The 21,630-nt window shown below is 34.6% G+C and overlaps 1 protein-coding gene across 1 annotated transcript; it reads left to right on the top strand.

The window, feature by feature from the left end:
- Positions 1-3,722: 3,722 nt before the first annotated feature.
- Positions 3,723-19,166, top strand: LOC143234163 (uncharacterized). The gene is made up of 3 exons (XM_076471291.1): positions 3,723-4,056; positions 5,470-5,627; positions 18,710-19,166. Exons 1-3 carry the CDS (start codon positions 3,999-4,001, stop codon positions 18,914-18,916), a joined length of 423 nt encoding a protein of 140 aa, XP_076327406.1. The 5' UTR covers positions 3,723-3,998; the 3' UTR covers positions 18,917-19,166.
- Positions 19,167-21,630: the final 2,464 nt, after the last annotated feature.

Here is a 21,630-nt window from a genome sequence, read left to right as displayed (position 1 = left end):
TATCTTTAATATCTTGGTTTTAGGGGTAAAAATAAACATATTAAACATTGCTACATCTATTAATGTCAAAAGTCATTTTTAATATGCAATAATTGTACGGTAAAACAACACTTTAAAACTAAATCGCATTGTATTATTTTATACAAAATATAAGCCAGGAAGCACATAAAGACTGAAATAAGATTTGATGGATCATTTTTATTATTTTGGTTTGTTTTGAATTTCGCGCAAAGCTACACGAGGGCTATCTACGCTAGCCGTTCCTAAATTAGCAGTGTAAGACAAGAGGGAAGGCAGCTAGTCATCACCACCCACAGCCAACTTGGGCTACTCTTTTACCACCGAATAGTGGGATTTACTGTAACATTATAGAGCCCCCACGGCTGAAAGTGCTAGTATGTTTAGCGTGACGGGGCTTCGAACCCTCGACCCTCTGGTTACGAGTCCAGTGCTTTAACCACCTCGCCAGCCTTCGAGTAGCTTTACACGAAATTCAGAAAATAAACAAACAAAAATAAACAATTAATATTTTTTGTAAACACATACATTGGAGCATTAACAAAATTAATTGAATTTAATATATTTTGTGTATGCATTTTGTAAGTATTTTCTTGAAGTTGAAAGACACGAGGACCTACAAATGTCTACTGTTATTGAAATATAAAAGTCGAAGCGCAAAATATTTTGCAACGTTTAAATATAGTACGCTGATATTTATCACAGAAATTCTGCACAACGCGTCTGAATTACGTGCTATAAATACAAACGAATATCTTTTATTAACGTCACGAGCCTCGTATGTTCATTCCTGCGCAGTATCCCTAGCGCTTTTTGAACTATATTATTACTTGTTTCATATATTTCCTGTTTACGATGAACTGAGAGTTCATAAAAGAGATTATAAAACTGTCCACTTTTCTGAATATATATATATTTATATATATACAGTATCTGCAAAGTGTTCGGTGATTGTTTTAGTAAGCGTATGAATTGTAATATTTCTTTGAAAGACATCATAAAATAGCTTCTTGAAATAGCATCCTCCTCGTTAAAACAGAAAATGTTATTTAATATTCTGAAGCAGAAAACTGGATAATCTTATTCTATATTATTATCGAAATACAATAAAACTAACCTCCCAGTGGCTCAGCGGTATGTCTGCGGACTTACAACGCTCAAAACCGGGTTTTGAAACCCCTAGTGGGCAGAACACATTTAGACCGTTGTGTTACTTTGGGTTTAATTAAAAAAAACAACAATAAAAGTTAAACATTAAGTTAGAGTTGAAAGCAAGAATCTATCTTTTTTAATATATAAAATGATTCTCCACTCATATCAAGAACGTTCCATAACATACTTTTTATGTAAAACACGAAATATATCATTAAGTTTTGTAATGATTATTCAGTTTGTAATATTTGTGAAGTAAATACTTACAGTTTGACTGTGAGTGGACTCATTAAAAATTTGTAGACAAAAACCTGTAGCGACAAATCCAGTTATGGAATGTTTTATATGAATTCCTTACCATACGTACCGTATATTGTAACTCAAAAGTTTTGTTAAGGCTCACCGAAACAAATATTATAATGTTCACTTGTCGAAATACATGTATTAGATTTGTTAAAATATTTAATATTAAAATTGCTGTTTGATTAGAGTCAACTTTATCCAATGTTCAAAGTAAAATTAATAAACTTGTTATTTTCTGTCCTCTGAAGCTTAAGTCAGGCTTAAATATTTGTAATGTTTCTTTATTATTATGAGACATTCTGTATCTGACATCTACATTCTCTGGAAGATATCCATAGAATAAACGATGCCTGAGAAAAACTAAAACCTTTCATGCAAATTTTCTTGGTTTCTATTTGTTTAGCGTAAAGTTACACAAATGGCCTATCAGTGCTATGACTAATGAAGGTATCAAACCCCGATATTTAACGTAATAATCTCTCAGATTTACAAGAGAGTCACTGGGGCTGGAAATATAAAATAAAGTAGATAATGTGTCGTTTTTAGATGACGAACCTTTAGTGGTTCATGGAAAATATTAATGATGTAACATCAAATGTCATCGTGAGACAGTAAACGATCGAGGTTCAAAATTTTATTTTTATCTTATTGGTAAAAAAATATCCCTACTCATCAGAGATTTGTATTTAGGTTTCTATGTTTTTGTTTTTGAATTTCGCGCAAAGCTACTCGAGGGCTATCTGCGCTTGCCATCTCTAATTTAGCAGTGTAAGACTAGAGGGAAGGCAGCTAGTTATCACCACCCACCGCCAACTCTTAGGCTACTCTTTTACCAACGAATAGTGGGATTGATCGTCATATTATAATGCCCCCACGGTTGAAAGGGCGAGCACGTTTGGTGCGGCCGGGATTCGAACCCCCGACCCTCGGATTACGAGTCGAACGCCTTAACACACTTGACCATGCCGGGCCATTTTCTTTGTTTTTGATGAAGTATGAAAAGGGTGTTCTGTGAGTAGATGATTCTGTTAGTAGCGAAGACTGGTGGCGAAAATATGAAATTATTCTCTACCGTATTTTGAAAAAACAGTCTGTTAACATGTTTTTCACATTTTCTACCCGATATTTTCAATTAGTTCTTTTCTGAAGAAAAACTTGAAAACGAATAAAAACAATTGTAAATATTTATCTGAAGTATTAACAAACTGGTTGTTGTTTGTAACTAAGCACAAAGCTACACATAGGGCTCTGTATGCTCTGCTGACCACTGGTATCGAAATTCAATTGTACGAGTTGTAAGTTCGCAGATGTATCATTGTTCCTTTGGGGAGCTAACAAAATTGTTTGTTTTCAGCTTTGATTTATACATATGTCACTCCTTTCTCCTTACAGATTAGCAGTAAACTGTGCTATAATTTTGGACTTGATCCCACTATGGACAGAACATAGTTAGCCCACAGTACAATTTTGTGTTTAATAACAAAGAAACTAAATCTTAATAGTAAATAAAAACAAGCCTAATTACTGGTTAAGCTTCATAGAATGTACGTGTAGTCGATAGTAGGAACGTAGAGCATTATTCTGAGTACACGCTACAAAAATTTGAATTATAATACATGGTCTTCTACAGAACGTCCGAATTGAAGCAACCAGTTCCGAAGTTGCTTGTATAAACAGTGTAGCCCGAAGGAAAATTAGACATGTTACAAGCCTTAAGTTAGTAATATTAACTTGTGAATTTCGCGTTTTCCATTTACTTAACATAGTTGTTGAAAATCTTGAAAATTTGGTTAAAGTGTAACTTAGAAGCTAGCATACGAAATTATTGATTTGCAGATCCAGAATTTGTGTCCCGTTTTAGTATGGGGCCATGTGTGCGTTATAAGAATCAGAAAAATAACCGAAATGTTGTTGATGATGGTAGCTAGCTGCATTAAACCTAGTTTATCACATAAAAAAAAAGGAGGGCCTGCTAGCGCAGATAATCCTAGAGTAGGAGGAACGACTAGCGCAGATAATCCTAGAGTAGCTTTGCGCGAATATCTAAATATAAACAAACTTAAAAATTTCACTTCAATGTGCTGTTTTAAACGTTCTTCAAACACTGTCATACAACAGTCTAATACATAAAGTCATAAACTCAAAACTTAGGCTCAAAACATTCATTCCAACTTATACGGAAGACCAGTGCAGCAAGTTGACGTTGAATTTTATATAACGTGCCTATCAATGTTCAGATCTGTATAGCACAGCATTGCCATCTAGTGGTGTGGTACAAAAAAGAAAACAATGTGCCTTCTGTGAACGTAGGCAGTAAATCGATTTTAATGAATTATTAGTCACGAATGGGGAGACTATTATTTTATTAGTGTCACGTGGTGATTCCACATCGAGTCACACCCACTGTACATACTGTATTGTGTATTATGGAAATACATACCTATTGAGGAAGGATATAACCTGTACGTAACCGAACCTAGAAATAAGAACTCTGCCATCGATACAGCTAGCGCCACTTTAAGGGGATGACATTTCGTATTTTTCTGTTGTTGACCTGTGCCTTTCTGAAGTCCAGCCGTGTGTGTAAGTCGTAGTTTTAATTGAATATTTTAAACCTAGCTTGTTTGAATAAGTTTAATTAAATACGTGTTATACCCTGCAAGAGCAACCGAATAAAACAAGACTTTAATAGAAGCAATTTGATCACTGCAATATTTCTCTTGCGATAAACTAATCAGTGTTTGTGTGATAAAAGTGTGATAAAAACACTTTAATAAATTATATGTAATTGTAATCAACAATGGTGTTGTTACTAATGGTACCTCGAAAAGCTGAAATAAAGTAAGTTATATAGTTAATTATTTTTATCATTGAGTGGAACATTTGTCCACACATTTAGATTACACGTTTGAGAAGGTACAATAATATTCTGGCACTTACTTCAAAAAACTCAGTGTTTCTAATATGAATTATAGTAAATATACTTTTATTTCTGTTGTACCTATAATAACTCCAAACTGATTTTATTTTTGTAATGCTCAACAAATTAAACAACATGGCCGTTCTCATATGTATGTATATAAGGCGTTGACTTTTGCAAGTCGTGATATATAAAAGTGAAATACGAGTGAACCGGACAAATATACAATATTACTTAATGAGTTGAGCTGCTGATAATCATCCATTAACCTCGATTACTTTATATTAATATGTAAAAAATACTGTACCTTACGAAAAACTATAAATTCGTGATTTGATGGGATTTAAACGACGTATCGATAGTTTAGTAAAACCATGCAAAGCATGCTGTAAAACAGACAGAAAAAAATCCTCTTTTTTTGTATGAAGATATCGAAGACAAAGTACACCTTCTTACGATAGATTTTTTTTTATTAAGCTCGAGACCCTTGTGCTGTTCATACTTAAAGAATTTTGCTCTTAAGTTGTTTGGGCACAGCGTTTATATTGAGTGAAATATATATTTAAAAAATCGGAAAATATCGCGTCAAATATATCATTAGTTACTTATAATTTTTCAAATGAATCAAAGGTCGCAGGATCGAATCCCTGTCGCACCAAACGTGCTCGCCCTTTCAGCTATGGGGGCGTTATAAGGTCACGCTCAACCCCATTATTTGTTAGTAAAAGAGTAACCCAAGAGTTGGTTGTGGATGGTGATCACTAACTGCCTTCCCTCTAGTCTTACACTGCTCAATTAGGGACGGCAAATGCAGATAGCCCTTGTGTAGCTTTGCGTGAAATTCAAAACAAACAAACAAAAATTCAAATGAGTATCTATAACGAAAGCGACCTCTATTTGAACCATGTAGACGGCAACCGGATGTTTATGGGATCACTAAAAATAACTATTTAATTTTTAACATATAAGGACCAGCAAAACAAGCATGTAAATTGATAAAATAGAAGATAATAGAACGCAAAACATTATTTAATTTTTTCCATTGTTTATCAAAGTATATTTTTTCCTTGTAACAGGCATGGAGTCTTCCAAAGAACCAGAAGTCGAGCAGTTAAAGTGTTACACCTGTAAAGTGGACTTCAGCGTTGAGAATTATTCCCTGGATAATGAATGTATTAATCCTAAGGATACAAACAGCCAAAGCATCTGTAGCCCTAACTCTAATTATTGTCAGGTTCGTCTTTAATCATGCATTATGTTGCTTTGCCTATCACATAATATTCTAATATGTACATTTGTTATCCTAAACCAGTTACTACGTGATTACCCCTTGATTGTTCGTTTCATAAGGTCCAAGAACTACAATGCAATCCGAATATCCCAACATTTCTCACCCTAACTCAACTTATATATGACTAGTTTTTTGCTCCATAAACTCTCACACTATCCTATAATCCTAACACTAATTCAGCTATTATATGACTACTTATTTATTGTTTATCACGCCCTACAGTGTAATCTTGTTCTCCGAAAACACAAACATCTGTTAACTAAAACCTGTTATTCGTGTAAGTGTTTTACTTATGTTCTACTTGAATTATTGTCTGGTTAATTTTCATCTACCTACATGAGCAAATTATACGTGTGTGTGAAATAATAGATTATATCTCGGTATTCTAATAACGTCTATTTATAATTTGACATATGAACCGCTTTAGAAGTCATATTTTTTTTTACCCAGAAACAATGAAGGTGGGTGCAACATATTTCAAAACATTACAATATAACTGGGCTTTGAAATAAAATAATATTAATTTACTTTATAAGTTCAGGAGTTTGGGGAAAAAAATTACTGATAATGATTAACTTGTAACATTTTGTGATGCTTAACCGGTATGTGAATAATTTGGAGTAGGAGAGCTCATTAAAAAGAAACCCATGAACATTTTGTACACGTTGTTTTAACATGTTCGTTAGTGACCACAGTGTATGTAGGACTTGAGGGTATATAGCACTGATGCTAATTGTTTATTGAAAACCATTCAACAACAAGCTGTTTACTACACTAAAAATAAATATATAAAACATAATTTATCACACTTGTGAATCTGAGATATACACGTTTTGGGGAATTTCAGCCCTCGTCAGTAAACCTGGGCAAGGATAAATCAGAGAGTGCGCATATAAATTATTCAAAAGATGAGATTTATAATGGATTAAAAATAAATGTGAAGCCAACTCTATCACTTGACTCGCTCTATGTCTCTGAATTATACCGGTTTTTAGGAATTTTGTACTTCAAAGGTTACCTTGAAAAAAATATGGGCAAATTAAAAACTAAACAAGGGTTGTTATAATGGTAGACTGTATATTAATACTTATGATGTTTTTAGTTGTATTTCGCTTATTTTACTCACCTCAGTGAACTCACAGATCTGTAGAATTTGTATTCATTCTAACGTAACGATATACAATAGGGTATCTGTGCTTTGTCCATTGCGAGGACTTGAACATTGAATTTTAGCATTTCAGTTCCGTAGACTTTATTTCTTATCAGCTGGGGACAAATAAGCTTCAAATATTACGTAGCGTTGATGCTACTGATGTATTCGTTGGAATTATAGTAAAGTTTGTTTATTTGTTTAAAGTTAAGCACAAAGCTACATACAGAATGGGTAATTTGTTCTCTACCTATCAAGGATATCGAAACCAGGTTTCTAGCATTGTAAGTCCACAGACATATTGCTGTGCCTTTGGGAGGGCAGTTATAGTAAATTAGATATCATATTTGTTTTTATTCCCTTATGATGCTTATCTAGTGGATAATTTATATATACATTTTACCATTACAAGAAGCCTCTTAACTGTTTCTAGGCTGTACCTGATGTCATCTCTTATCCGTAATAAATAAAAAAAAACCATAATTCCAGTTTAAGCAATGTTACAATTACCCCTTGAAGTCAGCTTTATTTTACAAAAATTTGGTGTTCGTATTTAAAAAGCTTAACTACAGGAATTACTAGCCAACAATAGGTAAACAGTAAATGAATGGGTTAATATTTCGTACACTATATAATCGGTGTCTTTAGAGAGTTAACCCTTGTGTTAAGTATAAGTGAAGGAGCAGAAAGATCAATACACTTTATACAGGGTATTCAGAAAGTCCCTGTGCAGTTTTGTAAGCAGCGATAACAGCATTATTCAGTCCATTTCAAGCCATCAACTGATAGCGGTGTTTAGAAACAAAATAAGAAGGATCAAAGCCTGTATTGATGCCAACGGGGGTCACTTTCAACATTGTTTATAATTGTCATTCATATTTACCTCCTGTATTCTATATTAAAACATGTCTGTTAATGAATATATAAATGCACAGTGACATTCCGAACACCCTGTATTAAATTTTATTACTCAAATTGGTAGAATAAATTAATTTTCAGTCAAGGGAAAAATGTCACAAAACAAATAATAAACAACAGTTATAAATGTTTTATAAATGCCAAATATAATATAAAGAAGATTATAAGGATGATACATAGATCATCCCTACATGACTTTCGTTATTAAAATTTAATATTACACCTTGGAGCTTCCTGTGGAGCTTCTTAGAAGGTTGTGACTTGACTGCTGTTATAGTAGAAACTCTGGCTTGGTCTCCACTGGGAAGATGGTTGGTCTTGCAGTTAATGTTGGCATTCCATAATGACGACAAATTCCCAAGACAATGGAAGTGGTAAAAGTAACAGTTGACTAGTCTGTTGTACCACTAAAGTGGCTGTCATCTGAATACGCCCATCATGGTGGTTACATCAAACTCAGTGGTCATGGTTCTTGAAGTAGCAAGAACCATTTTGGAACTCATCTCACCATGACATTCATAAAGTTGGCCAAGCCTCAAATGGATCTCAGCTACAGGTAGGTATTGTAACATTATATCAGGGTGTATCCTCTAATGAGGTATTTCATTAGCATGTTCCAGAGTTTTCTAAGCAATCCAGCTGACTTCTGTTAGATGTGAGTTAATGACAGAAGTCTATTTAGTGTAAAGTCACGTGGAAGTTCAGCTTCTATGAATTATTTATGGTCACAGTTGCTCCACATCCATTACTGGTATATTCAGTGCACTCACAGCCTACGTGTTCGTTCATTTAGATTATACATGTACTGAAATAATGTTGAGAAAATATTCCAAAAACAATGTACTTATAAATATTCAAGTCTGCTTGAATGAAAGCATTTTTATCGTAATAAAATAAAACACTAGATGCATCAAGTTCACATTTAATATGGTATCTAAGCTACTGTTCGTGAATTTCATTTACTGTTTTTATTTGTTTGTGTTTCTGGAATAAAACTTTATTGAACCGTCTGCTTTCTCCACCATGGGAAACCAAAATTCGGATTTTAGGGTTGTAAAATTTTCTAAACTTACTTCTGTTCCACCAGAGGGCCCTACTTACTAGGACTACTCATGCTCTCACCTGTTTATGAATGTCTGCTCCAATTGAAATATCTTACACGACTCTTACCAAAACACAACTGGTAAAATTATATTTTCTACCAGATATACTCGTTGTTACTCTTTATTCTTCCATAAAAATTCACTTCCTGTAAAATATTTAAATGTTAAAATTGAAACATTCACTTACTAGCAAGAATAGGAACGGGAGGCGTACCATATATTCAAATAATACTCATCATATCAATAGTCATTATTAGCTTTATATTACAAAGTTTTAATATTCAAATCACATGCTAAACCTCAATTCACACGTTTCTTACATTATTAATTTTTATGTAATCACTCCATGTGCATTATTAAACATTCTTCAAGGATCTTATATAACATCTATATATGTATGGAAACTACAAATATATTTATCTTTACAAAAATATTACCATGTATGTATTTCCACATTACAAATAATCATTTCAGCTGGTAGCTTAAAACATTTGGCCTGTCACTTGCGTGACTCACTCACTCACAAACTAAATCTTGATACCTGTAGAACCGTATAATGCTGCTGTTAAACTTGATATGTTTATTTTCACGTATCAGTAAGTAAATCATCACTTGCAGAATTCAACCAAAATAAGATTGAAATTTTATTTAAATTATCTTTAATATTTATGTTCTTATTATTGTGTATATTAGTTTGTTTGTTTTGGAATTTCGCGCAAAGCTACTCAAGAGCTATCTGCGCTAACCGTCCCTAATTTAGCAGTATAAGACAAGAGGAAAGGCAACTAGCCATCACCACCACCTCCAGCTCTTGGGTTACTCTTTTACCAACGAATAGTGGGATTGAATATCACGTTATAACGCCCTCACGGCTGAAAGGGTGGACCTTTTTGGTGTAATGGGGATTCGAACCCGCGACCCTCAGATTACGAATCGAGTGCCTTAACCACTTGGCCATGCGGGTGAAAAATTCTTAATCTTCTAGATATACAGTCATGTGAAAAAGTTAGGACACCCTGTGAAAGCCTATGTATTTTTGTAACATTTTTGGATATATAGACATTTAATCTCAATTTTAACATTACTGAAAGATTACAGGAATATAATTAAACAATTAAAACTGAACAAAAGACTTTTCAAGATCTTCTGTAAATGTAATTCTACAAAAATGCATATTCTAACTGAGGAAAAAAGTTAGAACACCCCCACATTTATTCCTATTTAAAATGGCTCAACTCACACACAGGTGTATCACACCAGGTACACATGATTAGAAGATCGTTACTCAGCATTTTGAATGAGGCTTGCCCTATTTAAACCTCAGACATTTAGTTTGGTGTGCTCCTGACTGTTGAAGTGAGAGTGAGCACTATGGTGAGAGCAAAAGAGCTGTCTGAGGCCTTCAAAAAGAAAATTGTAGCAGCTTATGAGTCTGGCAAGGGATTTAAAAAGATCCCAAAAGATTTTGAAATCAGCCATTCCACTGTCCGGGAAATAGTCAACAAGTGGAGGGCTTTCAAAACAACTGCCAACATGCCCAGGTCTGGTCGTTTAAGCAAGTTCACCGCGATAGCAGACCGCAAGATGCTAAAAGAGGTCTCCAAACACCCTAACATGTCATCACGGGACCTACAGCAGGCTCTGGCTACTGTTGATGTGAAAGTGCATGCCTCTACAATCAGAAAGAGACTGCACAAGTTTAACTTGTATGGGAGGTGTGCAAGGAGGAAACCTTTGCTCTCTTAGAGAAACATCAAGGCCAGACTAAAGTTTGTCATAGAGAATGTAGACAAAGACCAGAACTTCTGAAATAATGTTTTTTGGACAGATGAGTCCAAAATTGAATTATTTGGACACCAGAACAGAAAACATGTTTGGCGTAAACCAAATATAGCATTCCAGGAAAAGAACCCCATACAACTATGAAGCATGGAGGTGGAAGTGTCATGGTTTGGGGCTGCTTTGCTGCAGCAGGATCTGGACAGCTCACAATCATAGAATCCACCATGAATTCTACTGTGTATCAGAGGGTGCTTGAGGATCATGTGAGACCATCTGTACTAAAATTATAGCTGAAGCGGAACTGGACCCTGCAACACGACAATGACCCAAAACATACCAGTAAATCCACCAAGGACTGGCTGAAAACTAAGAAATGGAGAGTCCTGGAATGGCTGAGTCAAAGCCCAGATCTTAATCTCATTTAGATGCTGTGGGGTGACTTGAAACGGGCTGTACATGCAAGAAACCCCTCAAACATCTCACAGCTGAATGAACTCCGCATTGAGGAGTGTGGCAAACTTTCTTCAGACCGATGTCAGAGACTGGTAGATGGCTACAAGAAGCGTCTCACTGCAGTTATTTCAGCCAAAGGGGGTAACACTAGCTATTAGGGGGGAGGGTGTCCTAACTTTTTCCTCAGTTAGAATATGCATTTTCGTAGAATTACATTTACAAAAGATTTTGAAAAGTCTTTTCTTCAGTTTTAATTGTTTAGTTTTATTCCTATAATCTCTCATTATTGTTGAAATTGAGGTTAAATATCTTTATATCCAAAAATGTTACAAATATACACAGGCTTTCATAGAGTGTCCTAACTTTTTCACATCATTGTATATAGGGGTAATGATCAGATACCATGTTCTATAGAGCTATTGCCACTCTGCTATAAAAGGAGAGTGGTTCTCTCAGAAAATAAATAGCTTTATGCTTTGTAAAGTTACTCAGTAGCTCTGATAGCAAGGGTTACACGCCCTTTCCGCTGATTTTGTGAATACCTAGCTATCACCTTCAGTTTCCTAAACTGCTGATGTTTTAAGTATTGCATCTACGAGAAAAAGATATCCTAAACTTTTAAAATAAGGGTTGCAAACCCGCATCAATCCCATTCACCTTGTGGTCAACAAATTGTCTTAATATCTTAAGTAGTCAAGTCACACAATGCTGCGCATACATTTTATCATAAAATACCACCTGATATCTCAAGAAACAAAAGTTACAATGTGTTTTCATACTCCTAGTTATTATCTTCAGTCATACAAATTGGTTATATATTAGGCATTAGGTATTTACTAACACCATCCTTCCTAACTGCTAGCAATGAAGTTGAAATTATAAAATGTCATGCATACATTGCATTTGAAATGTCACTTGATAGCCCAAAACCAAAGAATACTTCTTTGCAGTCATAAAATTTTCCGTAAAATGACCATTCTAGCTGTTGAAACTTCATTAATTATAGCTGTATCGTTCAGAGTTGTATCCCATTTCTAATTCGAGTATTCCTTCATCTAATTCATCATGAACAGTCAGATCGGTACTTTTAGCTCTTCTTTTCCTCATTTGCTAAGTCAATGTAATATGAAACGGCAACGCCATCCTTATCTTCCTTGGACTTACCACCTTTGACTTCGAACTCCTGTTCAATCCAGTGCGCAAAAGTGTCATATGTAGTGTACAGACGTAGTTTAACAACGTGTTCCATGTGTTTTTGTACATCACGTTCAAAGTAACCCACGTATCAATGACTGATACACGGAAATACAAGGTATAGACCCTTCCAACCAGAACTGAATAGTTTTCATAACTCTGGTGTGTACAAACTACACGCTGAATCTCTGTTCTGGTACATTCATTCCTTTAGCATCTTGCAATAACACTTCTTCTGACTTATGTCACCCTTTCTTAGTTATTGAGATGTAACCTCATGGACGTCAATTAATATAGACAGTTTTGTGAAGTCTGTGGGACATCCATTCTATGCGAAAGGAAGATCTATCCTAATAAGTTCATCTTGAATTTAAAAACATCGTAAGAATATATTTTATAGTTGCTGTTTTCTGTTCTGTTGGTGGTGATAAAGCAAAATGCCCTTATTTATCACACTAACACAACTCAATGAACTGTTGGCTGCTGAAACTGGCTCCATAGCCAGCTATGTTGGTGCTCCAAATCGAGCTATCCAGTGCTCTACTGACACATTAATTACATACTTTTGAAGTATTAACCAGTGGATAATCCTCAGCCAGTAGTGATGATTATGCACTGATGATTTTGGTTAGTTTCCAGGAACGAACCAGTAAAAATCTAGTGCTGAAATGTATCCTGTTTTAGTCAGCTCTGACTGGGTTGTACATACCATATATATGAATATGAAGGTTCTGTGAATCCCTCCACTATATGCACTTATGAAGTCTGTGAATCCCTGGCTCAATTTTGTTTGTTTACATTGGCTAACTATTCCCAAAACCACCTGTTCCTCAGTTGCACGAGCTAAATGGACCAATAATACTCAAGAATACTAATTTCAGAAATGAGTTAAGAAATTTCAATTTCGCGTAAAGGTACTCGAGGACTATCTGTGCTAACCATTCTTAAACTTGAAGTGATAGACTAGAGAGAAGGCAACTTGTCGGTGCAATCCACTGCCAACTCTTGGGCTACTCTTTACTAGTGATTAATGAAATTGACTGTCACACTATACTGCCTCCACGGCCTAAAGGACCATGTTCAGGAACGGGATTTGAACTCACGACCTTTATATTGCAAATCCAATGCTCTACTTACTAGACCATGCCAAGCATGAGCTTGGAGATGGCAACTTTCATTCTGTGAGTGAGATTTCCTAGAAATAGTAGGAGACTTGTCTCTCCACCCATGTCTAGTATATAAAAGTACAGACTTCTCTCTTCCATATAATTCTACACGGCCAGATATAACCAGGTGATTAGGTTGCTTAATTCGCAATCTGAGGGTTGCGAGTTAAAATCTCCATCCAATCAAACATACTAGCTCTCTCAGGCGTAAATAGCGTTATAATGTTATGGCCAATCACATTATTTATGGTAGAAGAGTAGCCCAAGTGTTGATGGTATGTGGTTATAACTAGCTACCGTCCCTCTAGTCTTTCACTGCTAAATTAGGGAGAGATAGTGCAGATAGTACTACTCTCTTGTAGTATTGTATAAAATTCTTAACAATAACTAACAGTTGTACAATTCACTATTTCTAGGCTCAGTGTAAACAACAATGAGTACCTCTCCATAAAGCATCATTTAACTGGTTGCACAGATAAAACTGTCTAATAATTTCTGAGTAAATGCATCCCAAGGATACCAGTGTCAGAACAGATGCCAGAGGATGAATGTTTTCACTCCGTTAGAGACAGCTAGCTGTAGTCAGAGTTTTGTCTTTCCTCTCGTGTCTAGTTTAGCACCGTTCAACATAACAAAGTTGGTATATCCATTTAGTAAAGTAATGTCTTTACTTGAAATACCTTATAATCATTTGCTTTCTCTGTGGTATGTTGGATCACTACAAAGTGAACTATCCATACTGGAAGGATAATGAGGTACAAGAGAACCAAAAGCAGAAGATAAAGCCTGCTACTATACCTGCAAAACTAGAAGCTAGTGATGGGCCTGGCCACTGAGTTGCTGGTTGATGCAGCTGAAACCCGTGGGAGGACCTGCTCATTCTTTAGAAGCCGCCATGATTGGACCAGAAAGTTCGATTTATGTATGATTTGTTAAACCTTGTTGTGGCTTGAGTTCAGAACAATGTATATACCTGGGTAAGGTACACTGTTTTATGGAAAACCACAGTAGCTACAACTGTAGTTTTCTTCCATCAAAATCACAGGTAAAGTGTGGTTGCTACAGATTAATATTTAATTCTCGGTCCAGAGTTACATAGTGACAAGTTGCTTTAGGCAGCTCTTTTATAAACTCTGCAAAACTCCACGTTTCTTCATAATCCTTGGTCGCCCTGTCAGAATACCTCCTAGTTTGCAGATTCTCACAACTGCCTAATGGTCCACTATCTTCATTAGTCTGTAAGGATGGAGTTCGGTTATTCTATCTGGTTGAATGCTCTATGTGGTCTCAAGTTTACCAAGTGCTACTTAACCTTGGTGACCCTCAGTCATCCTTAGTTCCCTTATGCTGAGATTGATTCTTAGGGGTAACATTCAATCTTCCATTCTGTGCATACCAACCATTGACTGATACTTCTGAATTTGCGTGTTGAATAGTGAACAAAATCATGGATTCTTTGTAGGATTGGCATAGTTTCAACATCCAAGAGAGAACTCTTTCATACAACCATCTCTTTTCTGTTATAAACTCTCCTCCTTAGTCATGAATGCTTCTACTTGCAGAAAATATCAGTTATTAACAAGAAGAATTTCGTTGAACCCAATAACACAAAACATCACGTTAAGGGTAATATAATATATCTGTACACACATTATCCCGTGGTCATGACACTAAATAGTTCTCGTTCCTACTTAATCTGTAGTGTTTTCAGATGAAACTAATTTTCCTAAGAGTAAATAAGAAAGGTCTACTATAAAACTGGATATTCAACCAGAAACTATTATGAAGTAAATTTCTCTAAAACTAACTGAGTTTGTTAAAGAGAAGAGTCTAACAATAAGTGAAACATACAGTATTAACAATCCTTATTGAATAACACAAGACAACAGTGTGTGTATATTAGCAAAAAGGATACCCACCTTTAATGGAGACCTGTGTAAATCAAATAGTTACTACACTGTTCACATCTGATTCATTTCAGTTAGCAAAAATGTAAAACGGCCTGAGTAGTGGTGGTTTCACCAAGAGTACCTGATATACAACGAGACAAAACAGGTTTCTGGCAAAATACTGTATCACCCAAGAGTTGTATATCTTGCCTTTCTAACCTGCGAGACACATACCAAGACCTACAGTCCTGATAGAGCTGAGATCATCACTAAACCTTTCACTGCAAGCCACTCATTTTACTCCTTCAAGCTAGTGAACAGACATGACGTGAGCTCCAATAGTTATTGAAACTGTAACAACATTGTTTAACACCTGTTACTGGCTCTCCTGCGCCTGTTGAGCTACAAAAGCCTTGTCTATTTTGCTACTCTGCAAGTAATAGGAATTTTCTTTAGAGATACCCAGTGCACTCTAGACAAAACAAATGATTCAATTATTCCTTCCAGGATAATACCTCAAAAATGGTATCATTTGCACGAGCTGCAGCACATAAGCTATGAGAAGACCAAAACAGTCCTGACTATTTATTGGATATCAGCGTAAATAGTTGGTTAACCCTCAGCTATGCTTATACCTGAAATGATGTGAATGCCTTGGTAGGATATTCTGTTTCACATGAAGACATTACAGGTATCAGTTCAAGATATTTACTCTCTTGTCACCCGTTCAGAGTTACCACTTCTTACTATAGCAGTATATAAAGTAAAAACGAGAGCATTTACAACCAGGTGGTGCTTAGCCTTTTCATTATGTTATCCTTCTACAGATTTATTTATGAAGATAACCTTGTAAACCGCTGATAATATTTCAGGATTTCCAACTTATACTACATTACAGAAATGGTGTTATTGTTACTTTATTTTCCTATGCTTTTCTTCACTTTACTTCATTACTTTTGTTTATTCTACTCTACACTTTCAGTGTTTGTTGGTAGTCTGAGCACTTCCAACACTTAAGACATATTAAAAGTTTTTCTTCCTTCATGGAACATTCAACGTAGAAATGACCCTGTGAAAAACAAGGGTTTTTTTCCTCGTGAAAAATTCAAAATAAAATTTTTAGAAGTAAAAATTGGTCCAAGATTGTACAGTCATAAACTAAACAAAAATCTATTTGCTGTGGACGTGGGCCAGTGTAGGTTGGCCTGTCATATGACATGCCCTTAGACCAATGTAACGTCCTACCAGAATTGGTTGACATTGGTCCAAAGACTACGGAATGGTTTGTGGAAAAGTAGACAAACAAATGTTTTACTTTTATACATGGAGATTTGTAGCACACACTAAGAAAATTAAAAAAATAACTATTTAACTTTCACAGACACTTATGTATGTAAAATATATATGTAAAAACGGCTGGTTTGGGTTGAGAAAATATATATGTAGAGGAGCGAACAACGTTTCAACCTTCTTCGGTCATCGTCAGCTTCACAAAGAAAGAAAGAGGTAACTGAGTGTAGGAATGTAGAGGGCGTGCTTAGATGTTTAATTATATTTATTAATATAGGTATAAAATTGTTCCTTAAATTGGTTTATTTTGGGCTCGAGTTGTTGTATAAGTAAGGCTTTTTTAGTTTTGCGTTTGTTTCTTTATTTAGTATTTGGGTGTTTTCTAAGGTTATGTTGTCTTTATTTGATTTCCAGTGTTCGAAAACCTGTGAAGGCGACTTTTTATGTTCTTTAAATCTGGTTTCCATTTTTCTACTTGTTTCTCTAATATAGAAGTCGTGGCAGTTATCACATTGTATTTTATAAATAATGTTGGTGTGGTGTTTGTCAGGAAAGTTTTTACATTGTATAGACCTTAGTTTATAATAATAATAATAATAAATTTATTAAGCAATAAATTAGACACAAAAAATCAAATATCAATATAAAACCATCAACAAAGAGTTAACTCGTCCTGTGATGGTTAAACACATAATAAAGTAAAATCAAAACTTACAAAATCAATATAAAGTTCCCAGAATATTATCATCAGTATTTAAGATCCATTGTTTTAAGTATTTCTTTTGATTAACACGATTAATAGAAGATCTTATACTATAAGGAATAAAATTATGAATACGAGGTGCCAAATAAAGATATTGATGAAGTGTAACTGTTTTACGTGGTGTGGGTACATTAATTGGAAAAAAAGATTGAAGTCGTGTAAAATATGAAGTGACTTTAAAAGGCCTATTAAAAGAAACATGCATTGTAGATAAAGCTAAAAATATAAATAAAGTTTATCATATGAAAGAGGGAGTTAAATTTACTGAAATCGGTATCAAGCCTATGAGTAAAAATAAGAGAGAAACACTTTTTGCAACTTGTGAATAGGAATTAAAAAAGTCTTATATGTGCCACCCCAAATTGAAATACAATATTGTAAGAAAGATTGAAAGAGAGCATAATATACACTTAACAAAATATGATAAGGAGCACAATGACTAAGTTCAAAAATTAGCATAGAACTATATTTTAATTTATTAACTAAAGAATTAATATGAAATTGCCAATTTAATTTTCGATCTAAAATAATTCCTAAATATTTAACAGAGGAAACTTGAGTCAATTTGGGACACTTACAATTAGGGTAAGTATAACAATCACGAGAATGATAAAAATAGAAGGAAAAGCTGGAATGACACCATAAAGGTTAAACTGAAGAAGAAAAGATTTAGATATATTTAAGGATAAGCCATTACAGAAAAGCCAATTTTTAATTTTATTAAGATCACTAGAAATAATGGCTTCATTAATTAGATTTGGCTTACTATAAACAACAGCAATATCATCGGCATAGGCTTGGATATCTCGAAAAAACTGTTGGTAAAGAATATCATTTATATAAATGAGAAATAATAAAGGGCCCAGAACAGAACCTTGTGGTACTCCAACATTAATTGTAAGCCAATCACTATAATTATTATGGATACAAACCATGTGCCTGGTTTTTGAATAAATTTGGTATTAACTGGAATGTCATATTTTGTTACTAGTTTTTACTAAATGTTGGTTATTTTTCTGATGACGTCAGGAATATATGGTATGCAGCAGTATACGGTTTCGTGAATTTTTTAATTCGTGTGATATATTTACTTTTGTTGGTTGATTTTTGCTTTTTATCTAGGTGTGTACGTATAATGTTTTCTACGGTTTGTGGAGAAAACGTATTGATGTTGATGAAGTATTGTTTTATTTTGTCTAATTCGTCACAGACACTGATAAATCCTCACATTATGTGGTTTGAGTCTTTAGATTAGCATCTAACTTATGTATATGCAAATTTCTAAACATATAATGGATTATTTCTTTTTCGTTACAGACAGAGATAACTCTTGTCGGAGGACAAATAAGCATCTTTGAACGTCGTTGTGTGGAAAACTGTTTTCCACTTTGTACTGAAAGGGGTTTTGGTATCGAGAAATCAACGTGCATCTCGTGTTGCAAGAACACCCTGCCTGTGGGCCTGAAGAATACTGAGAAAAAAACTGTGCGTCTTGTGGTTAGAACTTGCAAGCACTTTGTTTGAATCGTGCACAATGTTCACAAAAATCGATTTTCTGCTATTTACGAAACACGCTCTACGCAGTACAGACAGTTACGACAGAATGAAATGAAATACTAAAACACAATGTTAGCTAATTATGGATTTTTTCTTTGGAACTAGCGATCGAATGTCCGAAATTATGAACATTAAAACTCAGTTAATCTCAAGAATCTTATCTGCTTTTCTTAAGTGTATGTTATGTAAAAGCTAGTAAATATTTTTTCAAACTTTATACTTGTTGTTTGCTTGTTGCTAAGCTACAAATGGGTTACTTGCACTCTGTTCACTTTGAGGTATCGAACCCCGGTTTTAGCGTGCATAAATTAACTTCTGACTGATCGGAAGATAAAATATTACGAAGATTTAGCAACTTCTATCTTTATTGAATGGATAACGTTACTAAGATAAATATGAATATATTTCCATAACACAATTTTGGCAAGAACTTCGTAAACAAAGGACTGTTTTCAAATCATGAGCTGTCCATAAAAACAGAAATAAGTGTTTTTTTTGGTTCACTTTAAAGAGATGAAACTTATAAACTGGATTTAGTAGCTAAAGATGAAGTCGAAAAGACAAAAGAAAAAGATTAAAGCATATAATTGAAAAATGAATAAGTTTATTCTTAAACTACTTTGTTATTCATCAACTTCAGGATTATCTTCCTTGTGTCTTCCCACTTCCCATCATATATTTGTCCGGCATGAATAGGTAGTTAGGGCGCTCGACTCGTAATCTGAGGGCCGCAAGTTTGACTGTTCGTCACACCATGCATCCTCGCCCTTTTAGACGTGGGGTCGTTAGAATGTTATAGTCAATCCCACTATTTGTTGGTAAGAGAGTAGCGGTGGATGGTGATTACTAGCTGCCTTCCCTCAAGCCTTACACTTCTATATTCCAAAAACAAACTAATAAACAATCAATTGATTGTTACTAGTTTTAAAATATTTTTCTTTTATTTGATCAACATTCAACTTTCGATGAAACATAAGCTACAATAACTTTGAACTCCAATCCTGGCTTATTCCTGAAAGCAACAATATATTTAAATATATGGCCTTCAGCTGTTAACCCTGAAGGCTTATAATGCTAAACACTAGGTTTTGATATACCTGTTAGGTACAGCACAAAAAAATCTATTGATCAATTTTGTGCTTAACAATAAACAAACAAATGTACAACAATAAAAGCAATTTACTTATTTACTTTTCATCTATATCTCAGTAATAATTAATAAATCTACTTTATTTTCCAACTTATACATTATGAATTGAATCTGCACAAACATATCTGTAATATCTGCTGAGTAGTTTCGCGCTTAACAATAAACAATCTTAATACGAGTAGATAACTGATTGGGCCTAGTAAAGCATAAAATATTTCTAAAAAAATATTTTATATTCAGAAATTTCTTTCTATTGAATGTTTGGATTAGTTACTAAGTCGTAAGCTTTCTACCTCGTCCCGATTTTTCAAGTTTATGGCTTAGCTTAGCCCTGCTGCTATGGAAAGTTTCTGTCTGAAATGGTACAAGCCGTAGACAATCAATATACGCGCACCACATGATGCGTTAGCCAGTCGCTGGTATACAGACGATACTGAATATTTTACATACGTAGAAGTAAATCTCGAAGCCTGTAGAAAAACGGAATTACAAAACACGATGTTTTGATCTTGTTGTATTATTTATTTAAAAGAACAATATATATTTCAACGCTGTTTTCGCAAAATTATCGTTTCACATAAATATTATATTGTCAGAACTACGTTACTCTCTATCGTAAGTCATCAAACCTGCAATATTAATAGATGTCACAAAGAAATTAATTATCTAGTTAACAAACTTGCAACAGTAATTGTTTGTTTGTTTTTTGCGCAAAGCTACACGAAGGCTATCTGCGCTAGCCGTCCCTAGTTTAGTAGTGTAAGACTAGAGGGAAGGCAGCTAATCATCACCACCCACATCAACATAGAATGTTTACGGACACACACTGCCAGAAGCCTAGTTTTGATACCCGTGATGGGCAGAGCACAGGTAGCCCATTGTGTAGCTTTGTGCTTAATTCTAAACAAACAAACAATCGAGAAACTTTAGTTTATTTGCTGAGTTTATACACAAAGCTACTCGAAGGTGGTCTGCGCTAGTTACCCATAATTTTAAAGTGATTGACTAGAGGAACTTCAGTTAGTCAACACCGCCAACTTTTGTGTGTTACTCATTATTACGGAATAGTGGAATTTACCTTCACATTATAAAGAACTAAGCGCTGAAAGGGTCAGCATGTTCACGGACAGGATTCCCTCATGCCATCAGTAGATAGTATGTTGAACACTCTAACCATCAGTTTATGCCAGGCTCAATACATTGACTATGACTTTATATTTTAAAAACAATAATTGGTATTCGTTAGCAGATGAAACCTTTCCAAGTGAATCAATATGAAAGACATTGAAAGATTTCGATTTCACACTGTCAACGTTTCCTAATATTTCCGTATATAAATATTTTTATTTTGCTTTAAAACTCAACACTTCAAAACAACACTATTAATACTATTTTCTATTATTAAATAAGGCAAAAACCCTATAATAAATCTTGAAATTAGTGGCATCGCACTCCATATAGCAAGTAGGATAGGTTACACATAAACGCTTTATCGTGTACTAGCTCTCAGTAGAACAGATGTAACTTTACG

The sequence above is a fragment of the Tachypleus tridentatus genome, chromosome 12, assembly GCF_004210375.1.
Source record: "Tachypleus tridentatus isolate NWPU-2018 chromosome 12, ASM421037v1, whole genome shotgun sequence".
In the NCBI taxonomy this organism is placed as follows: domain Eukaryota; kingdom Metazoa; phylum Arthropoda; class Merostomata; order Xiphosura; family Limulidae; genus Tachypleus; species Tachypleus tridentatus.
This window is presented reverse-complemented; position numbering and strand designations above follow the sequence as displayed.